The following is an 11,990-nucleotide window of genomic DNA, read 5'->3' as shown; positions in this document are numbered from 1 at the left end:
AGGAAGGGCTGCAGAGAAAGTCATGGTAGTCAAGTGGAGGGGCGGAAGACTGCTTCCAGTGCGCATGCTCACGCGGCATGTCTGTGCTGTGATTGGACAGGGGAAGAACCGAGCTCTCGCTCTCTGATTGGCTGAGATCGCCCGCCCGGCGGCTGCTGCATTAGGATAGGCTGACTGGGCACGGTGCCCTGCTCTGATTGGCGGAGCTGCCCTACCTGCCGCGCTGCGATTGGCTGTGCTCGGCAGGCGCGCTGGTTGGCGAGCGGTGCGTGCACGTGACGCGGGGAGGATGGCGGCGGTTGAGGAGTGCTTGGTTCCCGGGGAGCGGGAGCCGTGGCAGCCGCTGTCCCTCACGTACGTCGAATACCCCGCAGGTAAGCCGCCTCCGGCGCCAATATTTATCCGGACGCTCGTCCGCTTCTCCTCGAATTTATCCCGGCGCCTGGAGGCGGCGCTCGGGCCGCTGGCGGGGCCGCCGAGACCTGGCCCCGTAGGCCTGAGGAGCAGAGTTGAGCGTCTCTGGCGGGCGGGCGGGCGCTGCCAAATACTGAGCCATTCATTTCGAATCGCACGTCTTGCGTGCGCGCACGCGCGGGGGCGCGGAGTGCGGGCCTTGCCAGATCCCGGCCCCCCCCCCCCCCCACTCCCCGAGTGGGTGCTGCGCATGCCTGGTGAGGCCGCGGGCCCAGGGCGCATGCGCGGCTCGCCGCGTGGCGCATGCGTTCTCCGCACCAGGCGGCCAAGGTTGGCCCTCCCTCAGAGCCCCAGCCCTCAGCTGCACTGACCTGATGTGGGGGAGTGCAGGACCCGAGGAATCAAAGGCACAGTTAACAAAGAATAGCAGTTATAACACTGCACTCTGCTGCTGCTGCTGGACATTGCGATATTGCCGGCCGCGCTGAAGCCCCAGTTGGGTTTTTCTTGGTCAGCTTTTGTGTCCGGTATATGTGGAAGGTCATCGCCGTGCACGAGAGTAGCCAAAAACAGACCCAGAGTTCCACATTTGTACGCCGTTGACACGTGGAAATTTCCCCGAGTCTGGAATGGAATGCACCTTCTCTTCCTTCGAGGGATTGCAGCCAATAACCTAATACCAGAGGTTCAATAACAGGTTGACGAGAGCTAATGGTTGGGGGCGTTGGATAGCGTATTGGGGTAGTGGTGGAGTTTAACCGGCTGAAACTGCGTAGCTTGCCATCGAGAGCACTCACTTTCTGGCAAGTTTCCTGCTGCTTGTCCAGCTGGAACCACCCTACCTGTTAGAGCTGAGGCTTGCAGGCTTAACAGGAGCTGAGCATGAAGAATCCCTGCCCTCAGTGACACCCAAGTCCTGCTGTTTCGCCAACAGTACATACAGACAATTCACATTACAATATAATCTGTGAAGCACTTTGAGATGTCTTGAAGACGTGATAAGGCGCTATATCAAATCCAAGGATTGTTATTATAATGAGTCAGGCCACCAGTGCTGTCACTCCACACAGAGCCTAATAATAATCCCTCCAAAACCAAAATCAATAATAAATTGGTCATTTTCAATCTACGACTGTTTGTGGGACATTGCTGTGCGCAATTGGCTGCTGCGTTCGTCCACAAATATACAGTCAATTCACTTTACAGTGTGTTCTGTGAAGCTTTTTGGGACGTCCTCCCGACGTGAAAAGTGCTATATCAAATGCAAGGATTATTATTATCAGTGCCCTGGAGCACTATAGACCCGCCTGGCTCAGGAGTCAGGCTACCAAGACCATCACAGAGATTGACTCAATCCTGACATTCTTGCCAAGCATGCTACCTTGGGAGTCAGCTCAGCTCCAAGGAGACCCAGCTTACCTTCCCTCCAGGGAGGATAGTCTCTTTGTTTTCTAGAAGCAGAAATAAAGGCAGACCAAAATTTTTGATGCTAATTTAGATGAAGGTGAATCTTGAAAGCTGAAAGTAAATTAAAATATGTGATGTAAAGCCACGTGGAGTTTAACGCAGTTAAGGTGTTTTACACTCCAAACGTGCTATGCCGAGGAGTGATAAGTGGTGAATTCAAACCGTGATCACAGTGAATTCCCAGTTTAGCTGTACTGCTGTATTAAGGGGTGGGGGGGGGGGGGGGGAGTGATAAATGCCTTTATTTGCCTGCCAGTGAATATGGACTTGTTCACGTCCCCTCCCCCTTCACTTCCTGAAAATGCACATTTCTAGGTACGTGAACTTATTCACTACTTCCACCTCCTGACCACTCTGAATTTCCATCATCCTTCTCGGTTTTTTCTTTATTTGTGGGCACAAATTGCAATGGGTGTGGAATTTTTTTTATGCATGATAATTGATGTGTTGATATAATTGGAAGATATTTTCCTCCTTCCCCGCAACAACAACTTGCATTTATATAGGGCCCTTCACGCCAGACGGCATCTCAGAGTGCTTTTAATCACTGCTTGTTCCCATAATACTAATAACTTGACATTTTTCTGAGGTTCAATTTTCTTTTTTATTTCCCATTTGGTTTTGTGCCCTTTTATCCCAAATGCTGAAGTGATTTGTTTGTAAATTATGAATAAAGAAGAAGAATGTTGCAGCTCCAGCCATTGTTGGGAGTCTGTCACACACCGGAATGGTCCTACATGTTGCTTCTTGGGCTGCGTTGAAGCTGACTCTTGAGAATGGGCTGAAGTAAAGGCAATTCGACCACTCAGGAAACCCTCACTGTCCCAGTGACGTTAAAGTCGGCCTTTAGTGTCACTGGGCTAGTGAGAGTTTCCCGATTGGTATTCGTGTACTGTGTGAGTGTTGGGTGAGATTTCGTCCCACACAGTTGAGTAATCTTCTAGCAATCACCATCTATACTCACAGATGAAGAATAGGCATGGTGGTGAGAATGGTGTAACTGTACCTTAGCATAAATCAGTGCCTGTAAGAGAGAAGAGGATTATATTTTCTCCTCAAATAGATGCTTGTGAAATGATGTCACCTATATTCCTTTCTGCTTCTTCTCTCCTTTCCTCAACTAACCATGAATATATATACAGCCTTTAGTAATGCAGCTCCATAATTAATGGATGCACTTGAACCTTGTCAGCTCCAGTACAAAGCAGTCGGTGCTGCAATGTTATCTGTTTACAGATCAGGCGATATTTTACACACAAACACAGAGAAAGCCAACACTGGATAAAATCATCTTGGTCTGTAAAAGGAAGTCTGTAAAGCGATTGAAATCATGTATTGTGGAATATGTTTAACATTATAACCAGAGCTGCCAGTGTACAATAACGGGAGATATGATTCTCTGCTTCTGTGAGTTCTCAGTAGCTGGAACTGGAGATTTAAGCTCTGTGAGGTTTTCCATGTGTGTTGGATTCGAGGATGACCATAAAGAGCTGATTCAGTTGACTTTCTTCCATTTTGTTCCCCTCAAATTGGCTGTGTCCTAATTGAATAATCTATTTGTTGGCCCTAATTTAGCGATTTATTTATTTATATAGAGTGCCTATGGTACACAGTGTGTGTTTTCTGAAAGCCGACAAAACTATTTACCAGTAGGTTGTAACAGTCTGGCTTAGTTCAAATGCAAGGATTATTATTAGTTGGTAGCAGTCTAGCATCTAAGAAAGAAGGTTGAGGGTTGAAGCATTCATATTGGAGTTTTTTGGCAGACACTTCAGTGCATTGTTAGCAGAGCGCTGCATTTCCAGAGATGCCATTATTTGAATGAGGCATTAAACTGAGGTTCTATCTACCTGTTCAAGTGGACATTCAAGATCTCATGGCATCTCATCCTATTTTAAAAAAAGAGATCTTTTTTATCTCCTGGATCAGATAAAAATTGGGCATACTCTCTATGGCTATTTGTGGGACATTGCTGTGCACAAATTTTCTGCTGTGTTCACCTAAAATACGCAGTCACTACACTTTACAGTAAATCTTGTAAAGTGCTTTGAGATTTTTTGATAATGTGATAAGGCTGTATTAAATGCAAGGATAGTTATTTGTATCGTTTCCCCTTCCTCCCTTGAAACGTATCAAGAAAGTATAATTCCCTATAAAGCTTCAGCCTCTCTCCATCTTTGTAAAACACTACATGAAAGGTGCTGTGTAAGTGCAAAGTGCTGCTCTTATTGATTTCATATCCTTGAGAAAAGAAAATTGTGTCAAGGTTTGTTTTGCTTCCTGCTACATTGCACATTTCTAAGCAGAATGTCTTTTTTCTTGTTCCCCAGATGACGTCACGGGACGTGTTCTTGCACATTTAAGCCTTTTACCAGTATTTATCCTTTTTGGTTTTGTCACACTCATCGTGTTCAAGAGGGAGCTGCACACTGTAAGTTTTATACTTCAATAATATTTCTTGCAGTTGTTAATAATAGAAGGATTGCCCACTGGGCCCCCAGTTCTACATTCTGCATGGAAAGCTACCCATGTGGGCTTTTTATTCTCCTTTTCATTTCCGAGGGGGAAGTGCTGAGTGAGACCAGGCACTGCCCTGTCATCAGGCTGTGATCATCTTTATGTTTGGAATGTCGTCTTCGGTTGTTTTAAATTCTTCTGGCCAGATATAACTGAGGGAGGATCAGTTTGCAACATGATCACATGCTGCAGCTCACAGTTGAAATCTCAGACTCGTATCATACTGCCGTTCGTGCCTTGCTGTCAGTGTTGCAGTTTGTGTGATGGCGGGTTCCTAACATCTGTCAAGCATTTGAATGCCACTTTCCCAGAACAAAATTGGTCGGGATATAGTAAAGTATTGATTTATAATGAAAGCTTGAAAGTTGTAAGTAATATTTAATCTTGTGAGTTCCGGAACAGTACCTGTGTAGTTTGCAAAGTCCCTTGTTATCTTCAGACTTGTTTATCTCCAGATAGTAACTGGTAGGTGAGACAGGAAGACATTTCTTGTATCCCACAAGAATGAGGTAGATTCAGAATGGATTGGGATGTTTAAAAGTGAGATAGACAAATGCTTGGGAAGTAAGGGCACTAAGGGATATGGAATAAGCAAGCAATGAGATTAAAAAGATCTGCCAAGATCCAGTAAACTGGTAGAACAAGTACAATGGGCTGAATGGCTTCCTCCTGTTCCACTGTTACTAATTGTCTCATGTACCCGTGGGCAGTAGAACTGGACAAGTGGCAGTGGACTAGTTTCAAGCGCTCAGGGACGCTACCCTGTGTGAAGGGCGCTATATAAATGCAAGTTGTTGTTGTATGTGAGTCATGTGCTTCCCTGAATTCACTTAGCCCCAGCTGATGGAGCAGAGCAGCGAGTTTCCATCTTACAAATGTGATGACATTGTAAATTACATTTGCAATTTGTCTTCTTACAGATTTCGTTCCTCTGCGGATTGGTACTAAACGAAGGCTTGAACTGGATAGTTAAGAATATCATCAGAGAGCCCAGACCATGTCATGGTAAGACCTGCCTGCTGCACTGGGTATTTTCTGTCCAGAATAAAGAGAGAGGCTCGCTGGGAGGTTTAAAGACAGGGCTACAAAATCTGCATGTTCACTCATTTCCAGCTTGTGGGCGGCACTTGCTGACGCAAATGTCGTAATATTCGTCTACCAAATGAGTTCCTACACTTTGCCGTAATTTCCTGTGAAATGCTACTGATGTAAGGCGCTTTAAAAATACAACTTCTCTTTTGTTAGTCATGTTTTACTGTAAATATAGGGCAGTGGCTTTGACCTATACAGACTTTTTTTGGTCAGCTGGGTAACTAATGTATAAATCTGTCGCCGTGCTTGAGTGTATCCAAGCCTGAGAGATCCACATATGTATGCCACATATATATGGAAATTTCCCTGTGTCTGGAATAGAATGCGCTATCTCTCCCTGGAGGGACGCACCTGCTTTGCCTAATCCCGGAGAGTATTAAGTGCAGGTCATTGAGAGCCAAAGCTTGGGGACCTCAGGGTGTGCGATGGGGTAACTGCTGGAGTTGACCTAGCTTGTGTTTGTAACCAGCTGGTGTTTGTGCTGAAATGGCACCTTTAAGTAGAGGAGCGATTTATTCACCACATTTTACGGTACAATGAAGTGCTCAATTTTATTTAAGCTTGAGCACAGACTCGCTTGGAACAGTTGGTAATTTTGTGGCGAGGAAGCAGATTTATAGAAGTAAAGTAATGACCCTTTTTTTAGTCGGTCATGTTTGACACATTATTGTACTAATTTAGCACTGATCCGTAACTCCTCCAAGCTAATTCTCTAAATCGCGTCATCCAGATTTGCTGTTTATTCATTTTTAAAATGGAACAATTAATGCAAAGGATAAAGCTTTTTGGCTGAGTTGGCACATGATGTAAAATGTTAGTCTGTGTGCTTCTGTGATGCTTCTGTCGCCTCATGTTTTGAAATGGCATCTTGGGAGCAGAGGGGTAGAAGGTACCTAACACTACACTGAGAATGGGAGTGCTGCCAGCCAGTCTAGCCTTTCCATTTGTTAGTTCCCACGTAATCTAAATCCCAAACCATAAGTGTGATGTCTTGGAGAAGGTGACTGTACAGGAAGTTGGGGTGGTCAATCTGGCTGCCTTTCATCTGCCTACACTGCCTTTCTCTCTCCCATTCCAACTGTGAACACGCTTTTTTTCAAAATCTCTTGCTTAATTAAGAACATAAGAATTTGCTGGCGAAATAAAACCCAAGGTCCATCTAGTTCACATGGCAGTCGCTTGACATATTGTGTCCCCAACTATATACTGTATCCCCAGATATTACTTTCTAGCAGAAATCTTATCTAATTTGTTCTTGAAATAAACAACATTTTCTGCTTCCACCGTCTCCCTAGGGAGCCTGTTTACTACTCAGTCACTGAAGTAGTGTTTCCGCAGATTTGCTTGGGAGAGAAGGGTCTGTTTAAGGATGTGGGGAAGGAGTAGGAAATTGGGGTTAAGTCAGCAGTAGTGTAAATCTCCACAGATAGAATGGCCTGTCATTTGTAGGATTGTAAGGCTAGGTATAATATTAGTAGAGCACTTTTATTTTTTGTGTCGAGCCCATGCTGGAGCTGAGCTGGGAGTACGTTTCATTCAGGCTACAGTCATTGGAAAATGTTCTGTCACTTGGAGCAGTTATACCCTGATGAGCATAAAATTCCTTTGGGTTTGTGTGATGTAGTTTAACATGTTTTTTTATTTTTCTAACTGTAATGTTTTATACCCAGGAGGCCACAAAACGTTGTTTACAGAGTATGGGATGCCCTCCAGTCATTCCCAGTTCATATGGTTCTTTTCCACCTACTCATTCCTTTTCCTTTATTTAAGGTACGTACGTATCTTTCATTGTTTCATAGTATTCCGTCAGCTGTGTTTCACAGTATTACAATTCCACATTGTGTACGTTCAGTGTTTGGTGGGAAGCGTGTGCTTTAGTGTTGCCACTCGGATTTCAGTAAAGCCTTATAGTGAGCTTGTGAACTTTCAATTCTCTAACTCTAAGCTATATAGTGTATTCTAAAAATTCTACAGAGTTACCTTCCTTACTGGCAAAATAAATCACTTTTAGGGCTATATATGCCAAGCTGTGTGCAGGTTTGTTAGACTCGTGCAATGTCAGGTCTGAGCCCGAACCTCACCCAACAACAACCACAACAAATTACACTTATATAGACCCCTTTGATTCAGAAAGACATCCCAGGGCACTGGAGTCAGGGGTTTTTGGAGCCGAGCTGGGAGTATTGTGTGCAAAACGGTGCTTTTTCTGGTGGTATCTTGCTTGTTCAACTTCCACATGGGAGATCCGTGCGGTTAAATTGTCACATGGTTTATTGGTGTGAGGTCTACTGTATTCAAAAAGAGAAAGGAGTGTCTCCTAGAATCCTGGCCTGCAAACTTCCACGTAAATTAGTCATTCACCTCGTGGATTTTTGGGAGACTCTCCTGGTGCATTTATTTACAAAACAGTCACTACACTTGATGGTAATTACTTGTGACGCTCCTTGGGATATTTCGATATGAGAAGACACTATAAACGGCAAGTTTGCTACGCGCTGAGTTAGGTGATCTTATTTGAGGCAGTACAGTTGGTGTCAGTGTTTAAAGAAGGAAAAGTCACTACAGCTTCCTGCTTTTGATCTCAATCCAGGGGGCTTGGATGCGATGTGATTCCTCATTGGGCAACTTACCAGTGGCAATGTGTGTCACAGGAGAGAGATGAGACTTTTTTTTTAGCTGATTAGAGTGGGACATGGTTAATGTTGCAGGAAGTAACAAAAGTGTTTTTTTTTTCAGAATGCACCAAACCAACAACGCTAGATTTGTAGACATGTTGTGGAGGCACATTTTATCGTTGTGTCTGCTAACTGCGGCCTTTCTCGTCTCATATAGTAGGTACGTGGCAGCATCGTTCTTATTTGTTTTATCTCCCAAAGCGGCTGAAGCACAGTGTCTGTGGCTGCTGTAAAGGACTGTTGTGACCACATTCCAAGCAGCTCAGAGAACAGTAGAAATATGAGGTGAAAGAAGTGCTTAATATGTTTCTGGACTGATGTGCTGTATGCGGGAGTGTGAAAGTTGCAACATTAGGATGGGTGAAAACTTCTTACTAAGTTTGGTGAGTGCGGATTTGGAGTGAATTGTGTGACTTCTCTCTGTGTGTTTGGCCTGCAGAGTCTATCTGCTGTACCATTCATGGAGCCAGGTGATCTATGGAGGTGCGGTAGGTGGATTGATGGGAGGAGCCTGGTTTATCTTTATACAAGAGGTACTAACACCACTATTCCCCAGGATAGCTACATGGTAAGTGCTATTTGAATTTATTAATTCACTCAATCCACGACTGCTTGTGGGACGCTGCTGTGTGCAATTGGCTGCAATGTTTCGCCCACAAACTATACAGTCAATTAACTTTACAGTATATTCCGTGAAGCACTTTGAAACATCTCGAAGACTTATTAATGAGGCACTATATCAATTGCAAGGAATATTATTATTATCCACGGTTAGTGTGCAATGCTAACTTTTAATTTAAGATTGCGAGACAGTGTATTCAAAAAGACAATAACAGCCTGAATTTATGTAGGAATAAAGTCTTGCTTACTTCTCGGATGCTGAGCAAGTGAGATGGGAGAGAGGAAGGGGAAGGGGAGATGGCCATAGGAGTTAAGATTTTAAAACTGGACTTAAATGACAGAAGAGAGACAGAGAGGGGTTTTCAGGGAATGTGAAAGCTCGGCTGTGGGTGATGGTGGTGTGGAGAGGGTGAGGGATGCGCATTCAGCATGTGATTGCCAAGTAGCGGAGGCTCAACAATGACGTGGAGGACGAGAAGATCAGAGAGATAAGGAAGTGTGCGGAGCAATTTATAAGTGAGGACCGTGAAATCAATCCACCGGGAGACGGGGATTCAGGCAAAGCAACGACTGGGATTATGGGTGACTGGTGAGCCATCTTGAGCAGAAGCTTATTCCAAAAATAGTTGGATGCACTAAAAAAAATAAAAATAAAAAATTGCGCTTCAGGTGTGGAGTGGGGGTAATTTCTAATTGCACGCTCTCCTCTGCGTTCCATGTTCAACCTGTCAAGGCCAGTGTCTGAGATTTTCATGATCCGGGACACAAGTCTGATTCCAAACATCCTCTGGTTTGAGTACACGGTCACAAGAGCAGAAGCACGGTAAGAGAGTTTAACTCCTGATCTGAATAACGTGCAAACCATTGTCCTTGCACCCAGGAAACCATTTTGGTGTGAGGTTGGAGTTGAGGTTTAATGTTGAGGGAAAGTAGAGAGAGAACTTGCTTCCAAAATACAAATGCGAGTCCTTTTTCTCATTCACAGAAACAGACAACGAAAGCTGGGCACAAAGATGCAGTGAGCTGCAGGATGGGGTGCGTGATTTGGAAAGGACCACCCTGCGGACACATGCAAGCCTTGACGGGGAGAGGATACACACATCAGTTTTTAATCATTTTATTTTGCAGACGGACCAAAAGGCAAACTGACACATACCTTCGACCCAGCGATGGCATTCAGTGTCGATGCAACCTGCTGTTAGCTTTGAACTGCATGTTAGAATTGTACGAGGGCTGGATTTGAACCAGTTTAAACACAGTGCACATTGGCAGTGTGATGGAGTTCTGTGTTTGATTTCAGATATCTTGCTTTTGGGGGCAATGTGTGCGTAGAATGAACGATTTAAATTTTCTTGTTGCATTGCAGTTTACTGCGATGATTGACTGGGCTTGTGGGTAAGAACTCTATAGGTAAATGGATATTGCCTTTATTTTAAAAAACAAACCCTGATTATGCATTGCAGGGGTAGCAGCACTGAGCCAGACAGAAAGGGCGTTTGCAGAAGTCTTGCTTCCTTCCCTGCTCTGAACACATTTGGTCCAACCACAGTAGTTTCCATTTGATCGTCTTGACTTTTTGTATTTGCAATGTGAGGGAGTAATGATGGTTATGATTAACCGGCAATCACTTGGTATCATGGTTTAGAATAGGAAGTTCTTGGGGAGTTGGGTTTGGTGAATGCAGCCCAAACCTTGGAGGGAGCAAGGAAGCAGCTTAATTCTTTTGAGAGTTGCTGTAGGAATTGAGTTGTAGATCGGTGGGGTGGGGGGTGGGTTGGGCTAATCTATATACCTGCTAGGTCTTATTCCTATTATCCGCTGGGCATAAGCTAACATAGACAGCACTGAACTTTACCTGGACATGGAATTTCACCCTTTTTGCAGTCTTGTTCTCGGGGCTTAGTCATAGTTGAGTGTGGAGAGTGGAACATTGCCCTGAATGGGCAGGGAGAGAAGGGTCTTGCGGTTTTAACGGGTCAGAGTTTAGCCATAATCATCGTGGCAGTGCCTTGCATCTGACCCATTGCCTGCCCAAACCTTGACATTGGAGAGTAGAAGAAACGTCAGATTCCGTTGCCTGACCATTCCATCTTAAAATGTACAGCCAGCTAATATTTTGCCTTCAAGAGTGATATTAAATACGCAAAGCAAGAAAGTAGATTGTTTTTAAGGGTGGGGAGACTGTGATGATATCTGCAAAAATGGCATATAGGTAGGAGTAAGGTTGCATTCTAACCTTGAGAGCTTTTTGGAGTAGTAGCTAATCAAGTAAGACCGACATGAGAAGCAGTTTGACTGTTAGTCGATGGAATTTTGCTGCAGTGTTTATTGGCTGATGGAAAGTTTCACCTGGAACAAATGGCAGGAACTGGGAATGATGTTGTTGGTGTGTGGGGTGGGGGGAGAGAGAGAAACTCCCACATGCTGAACCATATTTCCGAGAGACATTAGTGAAGCATAAGTAACCAAGATCATGGGCCATGGGGTGAGGGGCTGTGGCCCTGTGAGCTACTGTAATAATGTCTGATCCTGGGAGCTGCCGCTGTTTCTTTAGGCTTGTTTTTATTGCCACCGGCACAGATTGCTCACCAGTGTTAGGTACAATCTCAAATATAGTTTTTTTTTATATTTTACTCATAAAGCAAGATTATAAATGACCCCTAATTTCTTGATTGAAGTTTACGTATTGTAACACACTTTCTTTTTTAATAAACGTTTGGAAACCAAGACATTTGAAATTGTTAAACAAAAAAAGGGAAAAATCCTGTGTGTGCATGTGTGCTCTTGTATGTTTGCGTGTCTGTCTGTCTTGTCTGTCTGTCTGTCTCTGAGCGTCTGTCTGAGTTTCCCTATCTCTCTGTGTCTGTGTGTCAGTGTGTGTGAGGGAGGGAAATTTGTCTCCTCATTGGGAGTTCCTATCATGGCTTGACTCCAGGCAGCAGAACCCTCACTTTCAAATGGCATAAGTTTTCTTTAAAGATGTTGATTAAACCTCACTCTTAACACTATTTTTCCTCTTCACTTAGCTCCTTGGCACCATTATCATCTGCAACGGAGTGGGAAATAATAATGTTAACATTTGGTCACGTCAGGAGGACGTCCCAAAGTGCTTCACAGGATTTATTGTAAAGTGGAGTGACTGTGCTTTGCAGGCAAATGGATTTTTGCTCACGAGATCTTTTGAGGATAAAGCAGGGAAATGAG

General features: G+C 44.3%; 1 protein-coding gene across 1 annotated transcript; it reads left to right on the top strand.

Annotated features, from left to right (window-relative positions):
* The first annotated feature begins 247 nt into the window (after window positions 1-247).
* Window positions 248-11,513, top strand: dolpp1 (dolichyldiphosphatase 1). Its single transcript, XM_007902847.2, has 8 exons — window positions 248-374; window positions 4,212-4,312; window positions 5,319-5,403; window positions 7,161-7,260; window positions 8,227-8,325; window positions 8,605-8,733; window positions 9,520-9,609; window positions 9,772-11,513. The coding sequence occupies exons 1-8, from the start codon at window positions 290-292 to the stop codon at window positions 9,806-9,808; spliced, it is 726 nt and encodes a 241-aa protein (XP_007901038.1). The 5' UTR covers window positions 248-289; the 3' UTR covers window positions 9,809-11,513.
* The last annotated feature ends 477 nt before the right edge of the window (window positions 11,514-11,990 follow it).

The sequence above is a fragment of the Callorhinchus milii genome, unplaced genomic scaffold (genome assembly GCF_018977255.1).
Source record: "Callorhinchus milii isolate IMCB2004 unplaced genomic scaffold, IMCB_Cmil_1.0 Scaffold8, whole genome shotgun sequence".
In the NCBI taxonomy this organism is placed as follows: Eukaryota; Metazoa; Chordata; class Chondrichthyes; order Chimaeriformes; family Callorhinchidae; genus Callorhinchus; species Callorhinchus milii.
This window is presented reverse-complemented; position numbering and strand designations above follow the sequence as displayed.